The sequence below is a fragment of the Rhinatrema bivittatum genome, chromosome 3 (genome assembly GCF_901001135.1).
Source record: "Rhinatrema bivittatum chromosome 3, aRhiBiv1.1, whole genome shotgun sequence".
Classification (NCBI taxonomy): Eukaryota; Metazoa; Chordata; class Amphibia; order Gymnophiona; family Rhinatrematidae; genus Rhinatrema; species Rhinatrema bivittatum.
In genome coordinates, this window is record NC_042617.1 from 537,571,623 (window position 1) to 537,597,132 (window position 25,510).

The 25,510-nt window shown below is 40.0% G+C and overlaps 2 protein-coding genes across 2 annotated transcripts in view; one reads left to right on the forward strand and one right to left on the reverse strand.

Annotated features, from left to right (window-relative positions):
* LOC115088259 (low density lipoprotein receptor adapter protein 1-B-like) overlaps window positions 1–15,553 on the forward strand; it is a 127,403-nt gene extending 111,850 nt beyond the window's left edge. Inside the window, exon 9 of the mRNA XM_029596362.1 lies at window positions 15,455–15,553. Within this exon, the coding sequence (XP_029452222.1) occupies window positions 15,455–15,476 (22 nt within the window). The 3' untranslated portion in view covers window positions 15,477–15,553. The remainder of the gene's footprint in view (window positions 1–15,454) is intronic.
* An 8,043-nt stretch (window positions 15,554–23,596) lies between these two features.
* FNDC4 (fibronectin type III domain containing 4) overlaps window positions 23,597–25,510 on the reverse strand; it is an 85,417-nt gene continuing 83,503 nt past the window's right edge. The window contains exon 7 of the mRNA XM_029597033.1: window positions 23,597–24,078. Within this exon, the coding sequence (XP_029452893.1) occupies window positions 24,043–24,078 (36 nt within the window). The 3' untranslated portion in view covers window positions 23,597–24,042. The remainder of the gene's footprint in view (window positions 24,079–25,510) is intronic.

Genomic DNA, 25,510 nt, shown 5'->3' on the forward strand with positions numbered 1-25,510 from the left:
CATCAGTGTGAAGGTTAAAGTCTCCCAAGATGACTGCTGGGGTGTCATTTTTGATGTGTTTGGCAATGAGCTCAATGAGTGGAGATGGATCCGAATCTAGGATGCCGGGCGGAGCGTAGATTAGACAAATTTGGAGCTGTTTTGAGCTAAAGAGGGCAACCTCCAGACGGGAGGTATGTATCGAGATCTGTAGGGATAGTCTCAGCTCTTTTTTTTGCAGCTAAGCAGAGTCCCCGTCCTCTTTTTTTAGGTCTAGGTATTGAATAGATATCATAGAGGTGGAGTGGTAGTTGATTTATAAGAGCTAGGTCTGTGGGTTTCAACCAGGTTTCTGTGATAGTACATATATCCGGTTGTGAGTCCAGGAGATAGTCGTTGATTAAGTGTGTTTTTTTTCGACATTGATTGGGCGTTAAAGAGTGTTAGTGAGAATAAGGAGAGCCCAAGGAATTGAGTGAAAAGGGATGTCATAATTGGTATCAGACGCTTAAGTTGGGGGAGTGTAGGGTCAGGACGTTTTTTTCGGTTATTATAGAGATTTTTGATGATGGGGATAGGGAACATGATCATAGTTGAGGCCCCAAAGAATAAAGAAGACGAAGGAGAGTCGATGATGGCTGGATGAGGCTAGTCTCTGCGGGAAGTGTTAGCTGAGAGGGATGGAGCACTTAATAGAGAATTAACTGAGCGGGAAAAGTGATTGATTGAGTGTGAAGGAGTCCTTAGGGGCTGTAATGAGGGGCACACAAAGGTTGTTGTGTGGCATGTGGTCTGTGGTCCGCCAATCGGAAGAAAGCTGGATGAGTGCTAGACATGAATGGAAGAGGCTGGCTGAGTGCTAGATGGCTGGACGTGGATGGATGAGAGCTGGACGTAGATGGATGAGAGCTGGATGAGTGCTGGAAGTAGATGGATGAAATCAGGATCTGGATGAGAGCTGGATGAGTGTTGGAAGATGGATGAAATCAGGATCTGGATGAGAGCTGGATGAGTGCTGGAAGATGGATGAAATCAGGATCTGGATGAGAGCTGGACTTAAATGGATGAGAGCTGGATGAGTGCTGGAAGTAGATGGTTGGGGAGAGGGCCCAGATTGGGCCCTCTCCCCATCCCCCATTCACCCATTCTCTAAAACACCCCCCCCCCCAATCATTTTCCCACCCCGGACCCTGCCCCTGCCCTCTCGTTGTGGCTAACTACTATGCAGAGCACCCCACCCCCCACCGCCTGGACCCCCTCCTGCCCTCTCCACACTCACAAACCCCTGCCGGGAGCGAGATACCATACCCACCCACTCCCAACACTTCCAGGGCAGCTTCTGACAGAAGATGTGCTGGAAGCTTAAGTTACCCATAATTTAATTTAGCCAGATAACTTAACTCCTACCCGAAATGCCCCCCAGAATGCCTCTTTTTTTTCTCCCCGGCTAAAATCTAGCCGGATAAGGGGTTGAATATACAAAAACTTGCCATTTAGATGGATAATGTGTAAGTTATCCTTTTAAATGGCTTTGAATATTGACTTCTCCTTGTATTAACAAAAAGGATACTTTATAGGGAAACTTTTAAAACATCTGTACCCAGAGAGAGTTTATATTTTAAATAAATGCCAAAAGTTTAATTTAAAAATGCATACATTTTCCACACCAATCAAATATTTTATTTTATTTATTTATTAAGGCTTTTATATACCGAATTTCTTGATACAAATCAAATCAATTCGGTTTACAATGAACTAAGTAGAATATACAATTAACCAATCAACAAGAGATACAGAGCATACAGTTACATTATAACAAGGAAGCCTTAACTTGGAGTAGGAAAATAAAGAAGGGGTGAATGGAGCAATAAATATATAAAATAGAATAAATACTATATACAGTGGAGGGGGCTAGGAGTCAACCTCTCTTTAATGGATATTAGGCATGAAAAATTTGGCAAAATTTTGTTTACAGAGATGTGTGGTGAACAATTCTAGATCAGGCAATGGAGTTTGTGGTGGGGAAGACTTGGCTGAACAGCCATGTCTTTAGTTTCTTTTTAAAAGTTGTTAGACAAGTCTCCAGTCTGAGGTCCGGAGGCATGGCGTTCCACATGGAAGGGCCTGCTGTAGAGAATGACCGGTCTCTGATGTTTGCGTGGTGCACTAATTTGATTGTAGGAACGTGTAAAGATCCCTTGTAAGCATCCCTTAAAGGCCTGGCTGTCGAGTGCAGTCTGAGAGGATGAGACAGATCAAGCGGGGTTTGATGGTGGATATTTTTATGAATGATTGTGAGAGATTTATGGAGGATCCGGAAGTTTACTGGGAGCCAGTGGAGATCTTTTAGAATAGGAGAAATGTGCTCTCTCCGATTGGTATTTGTCAAAATCCTTGCCGCTGCATTTTGTAGCAGCTGGAGCGGTTTAATGGTAGAGGCTGGAAGACCATGCAGGATGGAGTTGCAATAGTCGATCTTAGAGAACAGAATGGCTTGGAGGACGGATCTGAAATCGTAGTGGAATAGGAGCGGTTTGAGTTTTTTGAGTACTTGTAACTTGTAAAAGCACTCCTTAGTAGTGTGTTTTATAAAATGCTTTAGGTTAAGGTGACTGTCGATTAAGACTCCAAGATCTCTGGCGTGTGATATATGTGGAATATTTTGTGATTGGAGAAGTATGGGACTACCTTCTGGAGTAATTAGTAAGAGTTCGGTTTTAGAAGTGTTGAGCACAAGGTTGAGGTTGGATAAGTAGTGGTTTATAGTTTGTAGATGAGCATTCCATAACTTGAGTGTTGAGTCCAATGATTTGGATATAGGGATTAAAATATTTAATTTGGCTCCCTGAAATCCCATAGCCAAACACAGGGTTAAATCATTGCTTTTCATCCAGAAAAGTCACAAGTCTGCTTCAAGGTTGTCACAATGTAATGGCAATCTGTGGGACTCCTCTTTAATGGGAGTTCTAATTAAAATTAAACCTTTGCAGTATCATAACTACCAAGTCCCTTCTGCCTCCTCTCATAATATATTTCAAATGTTTGTCCTAATACATGACTTACAATATAGAATTTGTCAAAAATAAAATATGTGCTTGACTTAGAGCATTTGGAAATAGTTTTTTTCTTTTGTGCCTTCTAAGAGCAGCTAAATCACACTTTAGCGGGTCTTGCAAAGAGGGTCCTAGGAGCCTGTCTTCTGCTCCAGATTGATAAGTGGCTCATAGAGATACACAATGCAAAAGGCAGCTCATAGAGGCACTGATGCAAGAACAGGCTTATAAAAAATATATTGTGACTGCTAGTAGAGGCACTGCTTTCTGGATTTTTGCTAGCATTCTACCACACTGCTTCGCAGGTTCATCCAAGTCAGCACTTGGATAATATTTTGAACCTAGATCTGTCCTAAAAAAAAAAAAAAAAAAAAAAAGCAAAAAAGCACCATCCAAGCAATCTCCTGCAAAGTTTTGACTTCTCAATTGTTTGCAGAGGGAAGAGGGTGTTTCTCTAGCACTTGCATCTATCTCCAGCATTTCTTGTTCGGCTGATTAAATTCAGCATCTGTCTCATGCAAGGGGGAAAAAAATAAGATTGGTCATTCAAAGAGACAGTTCCGAGGGAGGAACCTCTGCTGATGATATTAAGGCTGCAGTTAAGAGAGATAGAGTTACAGTATATGGGTACCTTGAAGAACAGAGAAGGTATAAGGGGCGAAGAAGGGTCACCCCTCCCCCCAACACACACCCCTTCTTCTTGCACACTTCCCTGTAAATAGAGAGTCCACATTTAGGCCTGTTTGGATTGACTGAAAGACACTTGCTAGGAACTCTTTCAGAATTACTGATGAGTGAGCTCAGATCAGCAGGCAGAAGAAGACCATCTGCCTCGGGCACTCTAAAAACTGGGGAGGCGGCATATACATTCTTTTCAACAGAGAAGAGAGAATGACTTATGTGGAAGAGTCACTAAGCTAGCAGATACTGCAGGAAAATGCAGATCTTCATCTCAAGGACCTCCATCTACAGTTTCAGGCACTCGCCCTCTTCCCAGCTCTGATCCGACTCAGTAGACTACAATGGCAGCACTTTCTTAGATATTAGATTTATCTAGTCCCTTGACAACACAAACTTTCATCTTTTTTTGTCTCAAAAAGAGACATAATCACCTTCATTAGTGTATTCAGCAGGTTACAGAATCTGACAATCTGGCTCTGAGCAGGTTGAATATTCCAGTGTGCAGATGCAGAACTGTGTGCCTGTTTCCGCAGGCTGCATGCAGATGCAGAACTGTGTGCCTGTTTCCGCAGGCTGCGTGCAGATGCAGAACTGTGTGCCTGTTTCCGCAGGCTGTGTGCTAGCTTCTGCATGATGCCTAAGGGTGAGGTGTGAAAACCAGAATTCAAATCCCTCACAGTTAAACCTTTATCGCCATTGTACATTCCTGCATATGTCCAGTAGTGCCATACAAATAAGCAGTATTAATTTGGAGTAATGTTCTTGCTCTCTGTTACCTTGTCACATTGACCTCCTCTTTTTCTTTGATAAATCTTTGTGATGTTCCTCAGTTACTGGTGATATGAGCTGAATCCCCATGTTTGCTGCAGCCACATCATTTATTCCTGCCCCAGCAAGATTCTGAAACATATCCCAAATCTTTTTGCTCACCAGCAGACATTTTGTAACCTAAGTGCTTTCCAGCTATATGCAAGAATGGTTTGTGTGGATGAACGTGGCGGAGACAGCATGTTGCAGCTGCTGTATGGCTGGAGTGTGAGCCATGAACAAGAAGCATTTTACAAGGTGCTAGTAATAAACATATTCTTCTTAAGTTTATTAGAAAAATAACTTCAAAGCAATAATTTTAAGATCATTGGTTCCTTCAAGGAGGTTAAAATCGTTCTGCAGGGTTTTTTGAGACAGAAGAGCAAAATTAAATTCAGCCCCTGGCCAAAGGTAAGTCCTCAGTAGAGTCTCAATGACAAGCAAATAAAGGTATATTTTCTAGGGATGTGAATCGTTTTTCAACGATTAAAATTATCGTCCGATAATTTTAAAATCGTCTTAAATTGTTAAAGAACACGATACAATAGGAATTCTAACGATTTATCGTTAATCAGGTTAGTGCGCACTAACGGGAGTTAGTGCGCACTAACAGAAAATGATACAAATTGACACTTTTCAGGTCAGTTAGGAATGAATATGTATTCCTATTGGCTGGCTGCCCTCTTATTTATTGATGTTACCAAGGTTCCCACTGAGGTGATGGTTGGGGGGATGGGAAATGGAAACGGTTGGTAGCTTGACAAAAAAAGTAATGTGATCAGTCAATGTGACTAGAACTTGTGCCTATCCCTGATACCGGGAGTGTTGTGATCTTCCTGCACGCAGTGCCCTAACCCTGATACCAGGGGTGTTGTGATCTTCCTGCACACAGTGCCCTAACCCTGATACCGGGAGTGTTGTGATCTTCCTGCACACAGTGCCCTATCCCTGATACCGGGGGTGTTGTGATCTTCCTGCACTGAGCAGGGATACGGCACTGCATACAGGAAGATCACAACACCCCCGGTATCAGGGTTAGGGCACTGTGTGCAGGAAGATCACAATACTCCCGGTATCAGGGATAGGGCACTGTGTGCAGGAAGATCATAACACTCCCAGTATCAGGGATATGGCACTGAGTGCAGGAAGATCACAACACCCCTGGTATCAGGGTTAGGGCACTGTGTGCAGGAAGATCACAATACTCCCGGTATCAGGGATAGGGCACTGTGTGCAGGAAGATCACAACACTCCCAGTATCAGGGATATGGCACTGAGTGCAGGAAGATCACAACACTCCCGGTATCAGGGTTAGGGCACTGCGTGCAGGAAGATCACAACACTCCCGGTATCAGGGTTAGGGTACTGCATGCAGGAAGATCATAACACTCCCAGTATCAGGGATATGGCACTGAGTGCAGGAAGATCACAACACCCCTGGTATCAGGGATAGGGCACTGCATGCAGGAAGATCACAACACTCCCGGTATCAGGGTTAGGGCACTGCGTGCAGGAAGATCACAACACTCCCAGTATCAGGGATATGACACTGAGTGCAGGAAGATCACAACACTCCCGGTATCAGGGTTAGGGCACTGCGTGCAGGAAGATCACAACACTCCCGGTATCAGGGTTAGGGCACTGCATGCAGGAAGATCATAACACTCCTGGTATTAGGGATAGGGCACTGCATGCAGGAAGATCACAACACCCCTGGTATCAGGGATAGGGCACTGCATGCAGGAAGATCACAACACTCCCGGTATCAGGGATAGGGCACAAGTTCTAGTCACATTGACTGATCACATTACTTTTTTGTCAAGCTACCAACTGTTTCCAATCCCCCATATATTGTCAGTGGAAACCTTGATAACATGAATAAATAAGAGGGCAGCCAATAGGAATACATATTCATTCCTAAACTGACCTTAACTGACCTGAAAAGTGTCAAATTGTATCATTTTCTGTTAGTGCGCACTAACAATGGTTAGTGCGCGCTAACTTCCTGTTAGTGCGCACCAATCGGAAAAACCAATTTTTTAACTAAAAAATCGTGCCAAAGACGATTTTCTTCTCCTGCCAGATGATTTCGATCGTTAAGACGATCGGGCACACGATTCACATCCCTAATATTTTCCATGGCACAGCAGCTTCTCCCTGGCAAGAAGACACTTTTAAAGCTGACTTTTTTTCCTTCAGCCAATAATGTCATTTACTATGCTACTGTGAGCAGCAGCATCCCATCAGATTTGTCCCATTACAGGGGCAGCAGTACTCTGAATGCCAGCTGCCCGTGAAACCCTGGGACCTAAAGGAAGGTGCCACTCAAGCCAAGTAGAGCTTGAGAGAGAGGGCTGCTGGGACAGAGGAGGAGGTCCCACTTTCACTGCATCATCCTAATTAGACACCTGGACTTGCCTGAGGCCAACAATATTGGCATTCTGGTCCTGCTTATTTCCCAGAGCTCTGCCCTCAAAGACCCCGTCAGATTCTGAACTGGAACTTCTTCAGTCCAGCTGATTAGCCTATGCCTCCCTGAGACTGGATCATTGCATTAGCTGAAACACTTCTGGCTTGCTTGGGTCTAACCTTTTCTTCTCTGTCTGGTCTTTCAATGCAGGGAACATTCAGCACCTTGTCCCAATGCCATGTGATTAATGTATTGTGGTCCCTGCCATGGATTGGTGACAGATGGAAAACAGTGTTCATACAAGCTTGTAGCAGCAGAAGCTCTGAGGCACTGGCACATCATGTAAAGTTAAGCTTCCCTTTTATTAATTCCTAGCTTCTGTCTTTAACAGACATTCAATTTCTGGCACAACCTCTGGCAGCTGAGTATATGGACAGTATATCCAGTCCTTAATGTTGCTCTATGCTGGCCACAAGGTGGTGCTACAAAGAGGCAGCAGGCCAGCAGCGTCTGCCTCTTGTGATTGAACATGTTACCTCTGTGATGCCTCTGGTCAGCCTGAGGAGAAAGTCCTGAGGCTAGTGCCATGTGGAAGCAACTGAGCTATCAAGCTGAGATCTTAATAAAAACTGCATACAGGACAGATCAGGGTCTGCACTTGAAAGGTTTGTAGTGTTTCTATGCACACAGAAAAAGCAGTTCAGCAAGCAGTGTAAAACATAAAAGCATAAGAAGTACCGTTGTGGGTCAGACATGTGGTCCATCAAACCCAGCATCCTATCTCTGATCACTTGGAAGAACCCTGAAAACTACTTCCTTGTTGCTTGTTCCCACATACAGGAGGTGGCAGTCCCCGAGCCTGCCTGGCTAATAGGTGTTAATGGATCTATCCTCCAGAACTTTTTAAAACCCCAATATGCTATTAACTTTGACCACACCTTCCAGCAACAAATTCCACAGCTTAATTTTGTACTGACTGAAAAAAAAAAATTACTTGCTTATATTTGTTTTAAATCTCTTACCAGTTGGTTTCATGCTGTCCCCCTAGTCCTAGTACAATGTGAAAAAATAAATAATTGTTCCCTTTGAACCTATTTCATCCCACTCATGATTTTATAAACCTCTATCATGTCCCCTCTTCTCCAAGCTGAATAGCCCTGACCTCTTTAGCCTTTCCTCATAAGAGAGCCATTCCATCTCCTTTATCATTTTGTTGTTGTTGCTCTTTTTTCAACTTTTCTATGTCCACTATGTCTTTTTTTGAGATGGGTTGACCAGACCTTCACATAATACTCAAGGTGCGCGCATGCCATGGATCGATATGGAGGCATTAATACTTTCCATTTGATTCTCCATTCCTTTTCAAATAATTCCTAACATTCTCTTTGCTTTCTTCAACCGCCGTTGCACACTGAGCTGAGGATTTCAATGCATTGTGCACAAAGACTCCAAAATCCTTTTCCTGGATGCTGATGCCTAATATGGAACCCAGTATTGTCTACCTATAGTTGGGATTATTTTTCCCTATGTGCATCACTGATTGGATGCACATAGTCCACATTAAATTTCATTTGCCCTTTAAATGTCCAATCCCTCAAGTCTTGCAAGGTCTGTAAATGGGAAAGTGCAGTGTGGTTGGAAAGGGATTACAGTACAGCAATTTCTGCCTGAGAGTGCTGTGAGAAGTTTAGGGCTCTTAAGGGAGGAAGCGGTACTCTGTGCTGCTCATTCAGATGGAAAGTTTTCACCTTGGAATGCAGGACGCAACATAATATATCAAACGCATGATTAATCTCTTCATTTATTAAAATTCCATCCAAGAAACTTTTATTTGAAAAGAACCTGACAGTGATCTCATTGGCCTTGCCTCAGAGATGAAGAACTCACCTTTACTAACGCTCCGGGCGCATTTATGCCCCTGCACAGGTCACTGAGAATGCTGGGGATTTGGCACAATGGCACGGGGTGTTCCTGTGCAAGAATCCGGAATTAGCAAAAATGGATAGGAATGCTGTGCGATTTGCCTACTGAAGTGTGGCTTCCATATGGCAAACTCATGGGAATGTTTAGGATTTTGACACTATAACATGGCAGGCCAATGCTCCATCCTACTCTAACTGTGATTGCTAATATTATGAAAGAATGGCACTGACAGCTTAGTAAGGTTACTCTTGCTCCATGAGGCGAAGACAAAGGTTGCACAAAAAAATTCCTGAATAACTTTAGTACAAAGTGTCTGTTTCTGTACGTTTTCACTGGAAGACTCTTGATCCTGTGGTGCAAAACTCTGAGAAGTAACAATGGCAAGACATACAGTTATTCTGTACAGAGATAGTGCAGGCATACCTACAATGCAACGTTATTTACAGAGTAGTGATCAAACATATACATGATATATAGAATTATGCAGATCTAGGGCCAGAATTATATTTCAGGCAAAAGTAGGGCAAAAAGCGTGCCAAAAGCCTGCCCGTTGGTTTGCTGGACCAGCTTTGAAATAATGCCTCGTTTGCCCTAGAATTACATTTCTTGCACCTTCACCACAGGAGGAACATCTCATAGGACAAAGGCCTTCAAAGCTCTGCAGGCAAACGACATCTGAAAAATTGGGCTGCAGGGCATTTAAAAGTGCTAAATTTAAAAATAGGGAAACAGCGCGCCAGCGCTTTTTGCACAAAGTCTTTCAATACTTCCCCCCTCCCCTGCCCCCGTGGAACTTTTTTTTCCCTTGCAGAAGCTGCAGGAAGTGAAACCCTTGAAACACAGATGTGCCATTTCAAAATTGTGCAAGCAAACTGACTTGTAGGGTTTTCTGTGCTTTTTTTTTTGCCCTGCTTTTGCCTAAACTTTAAATCTGATCCGTATCTATTAATTTTACAGAATGCAAACATGTAGCACTGATCTACAGAATAATGCCAAGACGGACAGCCCTTACATTTAGAGACAAGTGCCAGGGCTTACAGCCCTTATTTACAGAATATTTCAGACATTTGCTAACAGAATAATGCTAAGACATATATTTATTTACAGAATAATGCAGACATACTGGGCCCAAGTCAGACTGCTGTAGCTGGTACATATCTTCTATATAGAAGGGAGACATAGGCACAAAAAAAAAAAAAAGAACGAATAATTTACGAATCAGACTGGCCAATTCAGCTTGTTCTGGCAATTAGCTCCCCTCCATGCAGTTTGACTAAGTCACAAAGCTCTTGTTTAAAGAATAATCCTAAAAGCAAACAGCCCTTATGCACAGAACAACACTTAGGCATGCCTGGTTTACACAATGACCAGATGGGTGGAAGGGCAATTACCAAACAACCTTACAGGTGAATTTGAGAAGCCCTGTGCAGGCCAAAACTGGGAGACACGCGCACAAGCTGGGCCGGGCGTGCGCCGAGCGGATTTTATAAGCCACCATTGGACGCGCGCATCCCCTGCTGCGTGCACAAGTGAAAAGAGTCTAAAAGGGGGGGTGGAGCATGGGCGTGGTCTGGGCGGGGCACGGGCGTATCGGGGCCCTGGCCCAAAAATTGTGCGCGTAAATACTTAATGCATCCTTGCACGCGCCGGAGTCCCCCCCGCCACCTAAATTTACTTCTGTTATGGATATGTGCAAGTATTAAAACGAAAAAGGTCTAGGCTAGTCAGCAGGGTTTTAAGGGACAGGGCTAATGGGGAGAAGGGAGGCTATTAAATAAGGGGGTTTGGAAGTCCTATTCCTTAACTGGGTGAACTGGGAAAATGCGTCGTTGTGCATCCCTTATAAAATTCCCCCACATATGCAGTAGATGCAGCATATGCTTGCACATGCCCATGTCCACTTTAAATTCTGTGCACATGTATGTATGTGCATCCAGGCTATTTTATAACATGCGTGCATATGCGCACACATGTTATAAAATGAACGTGAGCCGGCAAATGCACGCACATATGCACCCGCACGCCAGTATCAAAGTGATCGTCTTAGGATTTTAATAAAAATGTATGTTTCATAAGATTTGGACTAGGAGTGGGCTACCTTTTGGATTGTGAGGGTTACAATCCGAGAAAGCGGCACCTGATTTGCATATGTTTCAAAGAGGGGCCTTTTTTTTTTTTTTTTTTTTAATATCTTGTCTCCTGATTGGATTTTAGTGATCTGCCAAAAATCAGGAACTGGAAACCAAAGCCTGCCTGATCCCTTTGGAAAATATTTAAGCTGTTTTTTTGCCTCTTTGAGTCTCTTTGTGATCTGAAAACGAGCCAATGTCTTCCTTAGAATAAATAGTGATTCACAATTTTGTTAAGGATTCATTCCAGTGCTACGAGTTTTAATGAAACCATCACAATTTAATATAACTTCAGATCACAATGACCGCCCACCATTTCCCCACAGTTCATAGAAACCTATTAGATGGCACAGGAAAGGACCAATTAGGCCACCCAGGCAGTATTCAGTTGTCCTTCTCTCTAGTTTTTTATCGCTTTGAGTACATGACCATATAAATAAACACTTAAACCAATACCAACTCCTCCCATGTCTTTTACTCAATTTCTCAGCTTTGTCTTTGTCCATACAGCTGTCCTCTATCTCTAACATATGCATGTTTACATTTCATTACAGTGTTGGACTCCACCACCTACAATCGTATGCCATACCAGACATTTTCTCTTCCTCTTTGGTTTGTAGAAGTGCCATCTTTAAATCTAGTACCCCCTCCTATATCTTATTATTAAGTGTTTTAATAATCCAAACAGCTACTGAAACTAGTGAAGCTAGAGTCCGAATATTTAGCTGTTCTTCTGTGCTAATTGGTATTAGGATTATAACCATGGTCATTCTTTTCTACTTAGTGCGGCCTTCTTGGAAGCCTAATGTGCCACACCCATACTCTGTGAATATTGGCTCATATTCTCCCTTCTTTGGCCCTCTAAAATGTCAGATGACTCAGCAACACTCAAGTTCCCTCCCTCATGCCTTCTACTTGTTACTCCTCCACCCTTATCGGTTCTTACCACTGTGCTCTGTGCTTTCCCAAGCTGTCTCAGTTTTGGTTGCCACTACCTCTGCTGGAAGGCTATTCATAAGAACATAAGAAATTGCCATACTGGGTCAGACCAAGGGTCCATCAAGCCCAGCATCCTGTTTCCTACAGTGGCCAATCCAGGTTTCAAGTATCTGGCAAGTTCCAAAACACTAAGTAGATTCCAGGCATCTACCACTGTACAACTAAAAATATTCATGTTCAAAACAAGTTACCGTAGAATTGAGAAGCTGAAATAATTAAAAGATTATCAAGACAATCTGGTTGGTTTATGTTTCAGTCTTGCTTCCCTTAATATTGTTTAATTTTGTGACCTACTTATAAGTCCTGACTTGGAGGCTGAAAACCACAGATTTAGAAATACTGTGTTTGACATGAAGGTACAGAAAAAAGATTTGCATGTTCTACGTTATTAATAAAAAATGCTAATTAGAAAAAGAATAGTATAGATCCATGGAGCTCCATGGAGCTCTTGAGAGGTGATATACATCTCATGAAATTAATATAAATCTCTTGTGCCAAAGTTACTAAATCTTGTATACGTTGGAGATAGGATGATGCTCGGATTGCAAGACATATTTTGAAACACTGGGAATGGTTCAAAGTATGTTTCTCTTTTTAAATTGTGATCTCTTATCAGATTTTAAAGATCTCCAGATACTATGGCTAATCCTTCCCCATCCCAAATCCTTATTCTGTTTTTTACTCCAATTTTATTATTATTATTATTATTATTATTAATAAAGTCCAAGTGTAGAATATAAACAGGTTAGTCCAAGTGTAGAATATAAACAGGTTAGGACTCCATCCCCTTTTTTGATTTATGATTTAAAACTGGGCTATTTGCAGTATATATATCTATATCTTGTATATCTCTTGGATATTATATAACTCCCTGGTGCCAAATATGGATCCCCAGAGATGTAGAGAATTGATTCAGTTTTGTGTTGGTCCCTAAAGCTTTGTATAGATCTGTTGTGCTCTCTGGAATTCTATATATGTCACTTTGGTTTTTCTTTGCTTGCTGAAACTTTGTATAAATAATAAATCTCCAGAGCTATCTATAGATCTATTGAGCTTTAGGAAGGTTGTTGAAGTAGGGCCCAGCTTTCTGGAACTGGATTTAGATTCCTTTTTTTTAATATTAGTTACTGAATATTTGTACTTTAGACAATTCTGAACCTTTGAGCATATTTTTGGCAGTATGCATAGGTCCCTTTGGCTTTGCGTAGATGAAATAATTGACAGCCAACTATCGACTTATTTCTAACTTTCTGTCTTTGGCTAAGATAATTGAATGTGTGTTTTAAAACAACTGCAGGATTTCTTTGATGAGAAACTGGTGTTAAATGACCATCAATGTGGTTTTAGACAAGGACATGGCATATAGACCTTATTGGTCTCAGTAACTGATTACCTCCTCCATGAATTAGATCATGAAGGAACAGCAATATTAGCTATGATAGAAGTGTCAGCAGCCTTTGTCACTCTCTGTCAAAGTGTTCTGCTTACTTGGCTGGAGTCTATAGGCATTAGATGAATGGTTTTAAAATGGTTCAACTCATTTCTTTCTAATTGATCATGCAGATTAAAATGGTTTCTAATTTTTCATCCCCTAAATCCATCAGATAGGGGGTACCTCAGAGGTCAACATTGTTGGCTGCCCTATTTAATATCTACATGTATCCATTGCATAAACTTTTCAAATCTTTTGGAATACAATATAAAATATATGCAGATTATATTCAGCTTTATAGTGCAGTAAGGCCAGATTACCAAGATGTTCTATCTCATTTACAGGGTCATTTATCAAATCATGTTAGGGCATTATTGCAGGCGTTAGGGCCCTAACACCTGCCAAAGCACCCTAACACCTGCGAAAAAGAATGCATCACGAGATGTATATGCACATTTTAAAAGTTTTCCTGAATGGGAGGACTAGAGTTAATGAGGGGTGCTTAGCATTGCATTTGAACGCATAAGCACGTTTTAATGCTGGAAACACCTTTTTTCCTGGCATTATGCTGTGCAATATGCCTGAAATGAGATTTATGCTAAAAATTGCAAACCCCATTAGAGAGAGAGAGAGAGAGAGAGAGAGAGAGAGAGAGAGACTGAGACTCTAGGGAGGCACACATATTAGTCAACTTTTTATACCACTGTATGAGGGGCAACTAGTAACTCGGAGTGATGTTTTGGTGTTGGCCTAGGTTTTACATGCACAGTCAGAGGTATGAACAGCACAGCACACATCAATGAAGATTTGATGTGATTTGGAGTGAGGAAAGGTACACAAAGATGAAATTTATACAATGTACTCTCGACATAGTTTGATGTACTCTCAGTCTCTTCCTAGCTGCTATCAAGCTAGGTCGAGAGCTCAATGTACAAATCATTACATTTCTGCATAGTTTGCTGGAATTTTATTTTATGGATCACTAGAGCTTTGCATAAGTTATTAATAATAAACTGTACATCCTGAATATTTGTGTGTCTTTGATGTGGTCTGTAAATCCACAGGACGTTATTTGGGTCACAGAAGATTTGAACAAGTGTTAGAGCTTGGTACTGATCTCTGAGATGTTTATTTTAATTTGCAGCATTTTTGTTTAGATCACCAGGGTTATGTGTAGGTGTCTTGAGCTATGTGTAAATCTGTGGGAATCTATTTAGGACCCTTGTGCTTTATGATGGTCATTAGTGCTCTTTAAAAGCAAGCAGGCTACCCATTGTTTGTAAAGTTTTAGCCTTTTATTAATGTTCTGAGTCCTGTACAGAGCAATCACTATAGTTCCAAATGAAAATCACCTTGGCTATTAGAATCTACAAGAATTTAAAAAAGTAGATCATTAAATATTAAATGAATTTTCTGCATGTTTTGTGCAATATTTTCCTAGAAGAGCATTATAGAGATTGGTATCATGTGTTTGAACTTTACAAGAAGGTCTAAAAAGAGCAGAATTGTAATATGGATTGGATACTACAAAATGGCTCCCTAGATAAGAATATTAAAGCAAGTCTAGTCCTGCAGTTTGCCATTTTTCAGCAGCAAGTTCCAGAATTCATACAATCTCTAGATTTTCAGTGAGAACTTGATACAACAGGTAGATGGCACTGTTTCTACCTATATTTACTGGATTTAGGAAATATCTTGAAAACATGAAAGGGCATCTGCAGAATACATAAAATATTTAGTTGAAGAGACAAAAAAAACCCCCAAACCTTTTGAGTCCATGGGCTAAAAAGGGGATCATTGAAAAGATGATGGTTTAGAGTTTTGAATAAAAGTCTAAAAAAATAATAAAAGAGGTCTTCACCACTCAAGGAAGAATGAGTAATAATTGAAGGACAGAAAAAGAAAGCAGTAGAGTCAGGAGAAGGAGACTACAGTACTTCTCTTTTTGAAAAAGCTTGAGAGAAGGATATAAATAAATTGTACTGCAGTCCAGTTAGCCATTTGTTTTATTTACCAAACTGATATTCTTTTTTCCCCAAAGGACTCTGTACACATCCCTCTAAAAATATGAAGCAAGAGGAGAATTTAGAATTGGGACATCTCAACACAAGGTATAAAAGAGGACAAAAGATTGCCATTCAGAGATGAGAGTACAGAAATACAGAACAATAAAGGATCTCTAGAAAAGACCTGTAGTATGAGTTGCATGATTGGCGGAGATCCATAGTATGCTTCACACTGACATGATGGGTAGATATTCTTATGCTGTTTCCTGCAAGACATTTCACATGGCAGTAATCACTTCAAGGATAGTCAGTTTCTGTTAGTTACCAACTGTCTCTATGTTGTTTGATCAGGCTGAGCTGGATCTGTTTTTTGTTTTTTTCTATCCATTCCTTCTATGACTAGTAGATCAAAGTTTCTTAAAAAAAAAAAAAAAAAAAAAGCAGGACTGCAAGATACTAGATGTAGTAAGATAACATCAGGACCAACTCAAGTTGGCTTGATGAAATGGAGTCATTTCTTAACCCTAGCATCTATAGAGTTGAACTGTTATGGGAAGTCTTCTCTCTTAATCGAGACCATTTTAAGTTAGTCTGACTTGTAGAATGGCCATCTGAGGTGCAGTGCAGTGTGAAAAATATATTGAGAACTGTTATACTATTGCCACAGCACTGATTTGTTTCATCTAGAACCTGCCAGGATCCACTCTGGGGTTTTATATTATGATCAAGGACAGTGTGCATTAATCCCTTTAAAGACATTTTATATTTGTTTGTTTTAATTTATGAATATTTTTTATGGATGTTTCATTGTTACCTGCCTAGACTGTACGATAGAGTATGATCATTAAGTTTTAAATTCTAGAGATTTCTTTATCTGGTAGGACAAGAGAGAAATGTGACCACTTAGAGTGTCAGGGACAGGTTACAGCTAGGGGGCATATTTATGCTATGCAAGGAACTGAACTGTGCAAGAAATGGAAAAAAGGGGCCTACCTATTATTTGGAGCTTATTTATCTGATGCTCCGTCCAGCTATCTACAATTTATTGTTGTAGCTGGCAATTTGATCATTAGGGATATATTAGTGGATGGCTGGTAGGCATTTGCCTGCTTGGTACGAGGGCAGTGGATCTCATGCATCATCTAGATAGGATTTTGCAGAGTACTGGGAAGGAGCCAGCTATCATGGTATATGTGGGTACCAACAACATAGGAAGGTGTGGGAGGAAGGTTCTGGTAGCCAAATTGAGGCATTTAGGTAGGAAATTGAAATCCAGAACCTTCAGGATTGTATTCTCAGAAATTCTCTCTGTTTCATGCGTAGGACCTCAGAAGCAGGCTGAGCTCCAGAGTCTCAATGAATGGATGAAACTATGGCGCAGAGAAGAAGGCTTTAGATTTGTTAGGAAAAGGGGAACATTTTGGGGATGAAGGAGTCTATTTTGATAGGATGGGTTTCACATTAACCAGGGTTAATTAACCTGGCTGCAAGTGCTAACATATAAAAAGTAGAGAGAGCAGCTTTTAAACTAAATCATGGGGAAAAGCTGACAATTGCTCAGGAACACATGGCTCAGCGAGAGGTATCTTCTAAGGATACTGGTATAAAAGGGAACTTAGTATATTTCAATAGAGAGGTTGTGATAAAGGCTGACATAGCCCAGGTGGAATTAAAAAGTCAATAAATATGAAGGATTCAAAATTACCTGTATCAACTGCTAATAAGCAGACTATAAATAAATATAAAAATCAAACTCAAAATTGCCTGTATGTGAATACCAGAAGTCTAAAAAATAAGATTAGAGGTACCAATTATATTGACATCACAGGGCATATCAAATTGGTATAGGGATGGCTCTATATCTTAAGGATGGCATAGAGTCAAGCAGGGTAAAAGTCCTGTAGTAAACAAAATGCACTGTGGAATTGTTATGGATACAAACTCCATGTCTGACAGGGAAAAGTATAGCAGTGAGTGTAAACTACAGTCCACCTGGCCAGGATGAAGCATCAGTGAAATGCTAATTGAAATTAGAAAAGCAAATAAAAGTGGAAACACAATAATAGTGGGAGATTTAAATTACTCTAGTATTAATTATGTAAATGTTTCATCAGGACATGCTAAGTAGATCAAGTTTCTAGATACCATAAATGACTGCTTCATGGAGAAGCTAGAGAAAGCAGCTATTTGAGATCGTCCTCAGTGAATGCAGGACCTGGTGTAAATGGTACTATGGTGGGGCCTCTTAATAATAATCATCATAAGGCAATCAAATTTAACATAATCACTGGAGGGAGGACATTAAGAACAATTACTGCAGAAACATTTAACTTTAAAAAAGGAGACCCAAAAAATGAGATTAGTTAGAAACAAATTTAAAATGAGTGGTATCAAAGTTTAAAGTTTGCATGAGGCATGGACATTGTTTAAAAATACGATATTGGAAGTCCAGATAAAATGTATTCCATGAATTAAAAAAGGTCTGTATTAGTACAGGGACAGTGGATGTAAAGACATTTTGACATACGCATAGGGGTAGATAGTCCTACTTAGACCATGTAAAAATGGAATGCTGCCAAAAGAGTGGAGTAGCCTAGTGGTTAGAGCAGTGAGCTATGAACCAGGGTTCAAGTCCTGCTGTCATTCCTTGTGACCTTGGGCAAGTCACTTTACCCTCCATTGCCTCAGGTGCAAACTTAGATTATAAGCCCTCTGGGGATAGGGAAATACCTACAGTTCCTGAATGTAATCCACTTTGAAGCACTGAAAAAAGTGTAAAAAGTAGAGTAAAAATCTAAATAAAAAAAGAGATATGAGAAACTGCATTGCTTTGAGATACATTAAGGTCAAGTATAAGAAACTGCTATGCACATAGTGGAGAAAATGACAGATATATGAAGTTGCTTTGCTTAGGTAAGCTAAAAGAAAATATTATGGTGTGATGCTGTAAGGAAAGAGATATTTTAGCTTGAACACAAGTAGCTGAAAGTACAAGAAACTGCTTTCACTTAGATAAGCCTGAACATTTTAGTTTAGAGATAAGGAACCATATTCTACTTTCAAGGGCGTACATGACTCATAATATGTTACTACTGGAGTATTATGGAATGGTGGTTTAGATGCAGAGAACAAAGAAAATAGGATAAGGTATGTGCTGGCAAGATTTGGTCTGAAAATGTATAAAGGGTGGTATTTTGCAACACTGCTTCAGAACAGATGAATGAGACCCTGAACTGATTTGAACTCTAGTGCTGTGTCCTCGGACCCGGAAAAGAGAGAGATTATGTCCTATTCTCAGTGTGGTTCACCGAAGCTGCCATGCCTGACTAAAAAGGGGACAGAACAGGGAATTGGAGCTTACCTGATTGCTTCCAGACCTATCACTGAAGATATATCCTTGTAAATACTTTCTCTCTGCCTTGTTTCTCTCTCTCTCTTTTGGGCCATTCTCATAAATGGTCCTATATATCAAAATTACACTTATCAGAATATTAACTTTGCATATATTGCATTTATTATAGTCATTGCTTTTATAAGAATACATATGTATGCATATATTCAGTACTCTGTGTGTGTGTCTCTTATTTCTGCCAAGTAACACCCAGCACCAGGCTAACGAACCATTACAAGGTCAAAACAAGACCAAATGACTGCCAGTATGATTAAATGGTGAGATGAAAGAGGCAGTTAAAGTGAAAAGGATATCTTTCAGAAAATAAATAGCAGATTCAAATGAGGAAAGTAGGAAAGAGCATAAGCATTGGTAAGTTATATGTATTTCATTAATAAGGCAGGCAAAGAGAGAATTTGAAAAGAAACTTGCCATAGAAGCATAAACTAGTAATAAAAACATTTTCAAGTACATTCAAAGCAAGAAGCCTATCATGGAGTCAACTGGATCATTATATGACCAAGGGGTGAAAGGGGCACACAGGAATGACAAGGCCATAGCAAAACAAATAAATAAATTATTTATTTACTTCAGTCTTTCTAGAGGAGGATATTGGGGACATAACCACACCCAAAACATTCTTTGATGGTGATGAATCAAAGGAAATGAAGCAAATCACTGTGAAAATAGAAACTGTTATAGAGCAAATTGACAAACTAAAGAGTAAGAAATCATCAAGACCAGATGGTATTCATCCCAGAGTTTTGAAAGAATTCAAATATAAAACTGAAGACATGTTACTAGTAGTCTGTAACGTATCATTAAAAACAGCCACAATGCCTGAAAATTGGAGGGTGTCCAATGTACTGCCAATTTTTAAAATGGGCTCTGGAGTAATCTGAGAATCTATAGACTGGTGAACCTGATGTTGGTTCTGGGCAAAATGGTGGAAGCTATTCTTGAAAACAAAATTACTGGCTATATAGATAGGCATGGCCTAATGAGGAAGAGCCAACATGGATTTAGCAAAAAAAAAAAAAAAAAGTCTTGTCATCAATTTACTGAATGTTTTGAAGGTTTTAATAAACATGGATAAGGGTGAGTCAGTCAATATAGTGTATCTGGATTTTCAGAAGTTATTTGACAAAGTTCCTCATGAAAGACTTCTTAGGAAATTAAAAAGTACTGGGATAGAAGCAATGTCCTAGTGTATTTTTTCATTCAGTGCACATATGCTGTGTAATTTGTTGCCAGAGGATGTGGTCAAGGAATCTAGAGGAGCAGGATTTAAAAAGGGGTTTGCGCAAGTTCCTGGAGGAGGAGTGCATAAACCATTATTAGTCAGTTAGACTTGGGGGAAACTACTGTTTATCCTTATAAACATAAATAACATAAGAACATAAAACTTGCCATACTGGATCAGACCAAGAATATATCAAGCCCAGTATCCTATTTACAATAGTGGCCAATCCAGGTCACAAATACCTGGCAGGATCCCAAAGGGTTTAGATTCCATGCTGCTTATCCCAGGGATAAGGAGTGGATTTCTGCAACTCCACCTTAATAATGGTTTATGGACTTTTCCTCCAGGAATGTGTCCAAATATTTTTTAAACGCAGCTACACTAATAGCTTTCACCACATCCTCTGGCAATGAAATCCAGAGCTTAATTATGCATTGAATAAAAAAATATTTTCTCTTATTAGTTTTAAATTTCATTGTGTACCCCCTAGTCTTTGAAAGACTAAACAACCAATTAACATTTACTTGTTCCACTCCACTTATTATTTGATAGACCTCTATCATATCTCCCTTCAGTCATCTCTTCTCCAAGCTGAAGAGATCTAATCTCTTTATCCTTTGTTCATAGGGGAATCATTCTATCACCTTTATCATTTTGGTTGCCCTTTTCTGTACCTTTTCTAATTCTGCTTTATCTGTTTTTGAGATGTGGTGTCCAGAACTGCACACAATACTCAAAATGAGTCCGCACCATGGAGCGACGCAGAGGCATTATGATATTCTCTGTTTTATTCTCATTCCTTTCCTAATAATCCCTAGCATTCTATTTGCTTTCTTGGCTGCTGCTGCAAACTGAGCAGAAGATTTCAATATATTACCAACAATGACGCCTAGATCATTTTCCTGAGTGGAGACTGCTAATGGGAAACATTAGACTGTGCAGCTATAATTTGGGTTACTCTTCCCTAAGTGCATCACTTTGCACTTGTCCCCATTACATTTCTTTTGCCATTTGCATACTCAGAATCCCAGTTTTGCAAGGTCCTCTTCCAAATTCTCACAATCCTCTTGTGATTAACAGGTTTGAATAATTTTGTGTCATTGACAAATTTGATCTCATTGTTCCCATTTCCAGGACATTTATAAATATATAAAAAAGCAGCGGTCCCAGAATAGTTCCCTGGGACACTCTACTATTCCCCTTTCTCCATTGAGAAAACTGACCATTTAGACCTACTCTCTTTTTTCTATCTTTTAACCAGTTCACAATCCACAATAGGATACTGCTCCCTGGCCCATGACTTTTTAAGTTCCTAAGAAGTCTCTCATGAGGGACTTTATCAAATGCTTTGGAAATCTAATTACACTGTATCAACTGGCTCATCTATATCCACATGTTTATTTACACCTTCAAAAAAATGTAGCAGATTGGTGAGGCAAGAATTTCCTTGGCTAAATTCATGTTGGCTTTGTCCAATTAAACTACGCCCATTTTGCCTGGCACAGATGTCAGTCTCCCTGGTCTGTATTTTCCTGGATCACCCCTTGATTCTTTTTTAAAAACTGGCATTAGGAGTGAGCAACATGAAACAGATCTGCTCTTTGGGATCTGCTGGGTAATGTGGACGTGGATTGTCCACTGTTGGAGACAGGATGCTGGGCTTGATGGACCTTTTGGCTGACTCAGCATGGCAATTTCTTATGTTCTTATCATCTCTGCCTACCTACAACATTCTCTGTTTATTACAAACTAACCTTGAAATCTATTGTGAATTTATTGTAGAAAAAACGAATGCTGTACAGCATTTGCTGTAAAAACATTGCTGTATAAGGAATGAAAACTCTGCGTATCTGCCTGTCATCCATACTTAAAGGTAAATTTGAAAAGTCTGACGCACGCCAAAATCATGAGATGGGCGTGCATCTAGCACATATGCCTGTCCACCTGATTTTATAAGCTTCCCACATGTGTGCACAAGTACTGATGCACGAATACTTCACATCAGGAAAAAAAGAGGTGGAATGTGGGTGGGGGGGGCAATGCCCAGAGATGTACACACAAGTAGCTATGCCCGGGTATATTTAAGCACAAAGTTATTTCTCCTATGGATGACATGTAAGTCTTTATATCATATTTCCAGGCATCTATGAAGTGTTTGAGGGGTCTGGGTTAACTGGGGGGGCGTGCAGGCTAAAGAACCAAGTTGGATGGCCCAGCTTTAAACTGGGCAAACTGGTGGATAAAGTGTTGAAACTGGTCATGGTCTGTTATATAATTCCCTCATTTGCATGCCCCAAAGCCAACTTACACTGCTGTGTGTGCACAAGCTTAAAATTAGGAGCATACACACACACACACACGTGCCAGGGCTATTTTATAATATGTGCACGTATGTGCCTGCTGGATATAAAATTGCCACATATCTGGCCACGCGCCCATGTACATACGGATATGTGCACCCACGCGCCTGTTTTAAAGTTACCGACCCTGCTTGTATATCATACTTCTTTATATCTCTGGGAATATCATTTTGATATGCTGCCTTAGTGTTTTCCAGCCCACTCCTAGCCTTATCCAGTCATGTTTTCAGGATTGCCACAATGAATATGCATGAGATAGATTCATTTTGGATATCCTGAAAACCTGAGTGGGTTAGGTGTGCCTCCAGGAGAGGATTGGGAAACACTGCTCTGCCTTTCCATATATCATCTCTGTTTCTCTATCATCTTTCTCCCAATATATCATATCACCTTTTCAACAATTAGCTACAGTATTTGTTAATTATATTGCCTTTCCTCCCCATATATGTGTTAGTTTTAGATGGTTAAAGCTTCTGTTGGTTTCTATGGTTAGGATATGGCACATTTGATATACCTCATGGATTTACTCAGCATATCAGATCATATCAGAAGTTAGATTTAGGTGACACACTCTTCCTACTGAGTCATTATTATATCATATAAAAATGAAACATAATTGCAGAATTAGCAGGCAATAAGGTAGTATAGGGTGAAGCTGATCTGATGCGGTCACTTCAGGGAGTGGCGTACCAAGGGTGCAGTGTGTAGGTGGAGTGACCTGGGGCAAAGAATGAGTATGGGTTCCCCCAGAATCTCTCTTTGTTTGTGACAATACTTAATAAACTATTGCTTTCTATATTATAGAAAGAGAAAAGGCTGATGGTAGGTGGCAGAATTCAAGCAAACCAGCATGCATTTCCATAAACCTTACTGGATACTGGATTCTGATGCATTGTAGAAACTGGTGAGTTCAAAGGTTCTCAGCTTTGCAGTCAATGCCTGAGTGCAAGATAGATCATCTTTAGTTCCAACTGAGGCCACTCTATGGCACTTTTCCAGGCCATGACTATCTCTCCAAACAAGTGTCTTTGTCATGAGGCCAAGGCTAACTACATATTCAATGAGGATAGGCTTTTCCAGGATTGTAAGTCAACCCAAATCCATTTAAATATTCAAGCTAATTGCACCCTATTGAGGCCTTTTTTTTTTTTTATTTTAGTTCATCTCATTCTTAAATTCACTTAGAACATTGCACAATGCCTGGGGAACCTACTATCAGTCTTTCAATAGAGTTCCCAGAAGAAACCCTCTCTTTGAAAAAGCGTCTAATGCATTGATTGAAATCTTTTGCACTGTATCTGGTGGTAGGATAAATCCTTCAGCGTTTCCTATTGCTTATTGCTTCCCTCCTGTTCTCCTTTGCTCCCTTTTTCCTCCTGAGCGTTTGGTCCTATAGTTGGTTATAGGTGTTTTGGAAATAATTCTGCATGCACAATTCCAAGCTGCCTCCATGTGTTTGTCCTCCAAAGACTGGGAGTCTGAGAGTCACAGGAACCTGCCTTCAGAAAGAATTGTTTTTGCACAGCTGGCACGTCAGAATAGATGGCTGTCACTGCCGTCCTGCTCAGCCACCTTCCCCTTTCTCCAGCAGAATCCTTCTGGCAGCAATTTCGAAAGTCAGAACCTGTATTAGACTTCAATAATGTTGACAGAAGGAGCTTTTTTCTGTGGAAGAAAAATCATCATTAGAGCCTGAACCATACCGATATAAAAATTGTTAAAAAAAAACCCAAAAACCAAATCAGAGTCCATCCACCACAGCAAAGTTATGCTTCAAAGAGTTCAATGTTTCTTTACAATGTTATTACTTTCTTGAAGCACTGCTGCAAATCTCTGTAATATGTTTAATGATGTATAGGAAACTTAATGCTTTTGTCTGGCATTGTTAGTCACACCACTGAATGTGTAACAAAAACATTTCTACTGGAAGATTTGTGTTATTATACTACTTATAAATTTAAGGGCATAGAACAACACCACTACCAAATCCAGTAACTTTCTTATATAAACCACTGCAGTTATATTCCTTAGGCATCGCCAGCTTAAAACCTAAATTTAGACTACAAAACCAAATAAAGCAACAAAGCATAGAATTTATATAATTACCAAGAACAATTGATCAAAGTGAATCTGTCTGCTGACATTTCTGAAAAATCTGAAGACAGAATTGATTCAGTAATATTTATATTGTTTTTATTGTCCCAAGGCTATGCCTAACTATCCAGGCCCTTCTTTGATCTCACACATCAGTCACTGTTCCTTGTCACATGTCATACAGGTGTCTTCTGCAAGATAAGGGTGTGTACCTTTGTTTATAGCATGACCTTATCACTCAGGCTGGCTTTCAGAATTTGACAGCCACAATTGCTCAGCCTGTATTACTTGCCCAGCTATCAGAGACCAACTGGGTTTGTTTGGGGGTAAATCACACCAGCCTGGGGCTAGCTGTATTATTTCAGGATCACACCCACATAATCTGCAACAATTTGCCAGTCCCAATCCATTCCCAAAACTTAGCATAACCTTGCCAGAAGACTTATATTTCTCAGGCTATTTCTGAACTGTAAAATAAATATAATGCTAACAAAATACCAATCTTATCTGGATATCATTTACCAGCTCTAATCTTACTCTTCTTCTTCCAGGAGACCATCATTCCCTTGTTTTTTTCCAACCTCATTCAAATCATACCAGGAGACAGGTCTTCTCTGGTCATTCTCTCTCCCTAACCTATGTCATTCTTATATAACACTTATTTATTTTTATTTATTTAGAACTTTTTTATACCGACTTTCCAGTAACAGAATTACTGATCAATTCGGTTTACATTTTGAACAATAACAGTGACAAGAAAATGTCTTACAAAGAACAGGTATAAATAACTTGGAAATAAATATATGGGGTTAATAACAAAGAGATATAATATACATTGCCTAAGTAGGCAGAGTTTTGGACTGCCAAGGAGTTGAAGTTGAATTGCATAATTCTTAAGAGAATTCTTTGTGTTGTTCTTAGGGTATTCATAGAGGGTTAAAAGAATTTTTTAGAGTTGTACTTGTCTGGTTCTTGTGTAGTTCTCTTGTAGGTTATTGAAAAT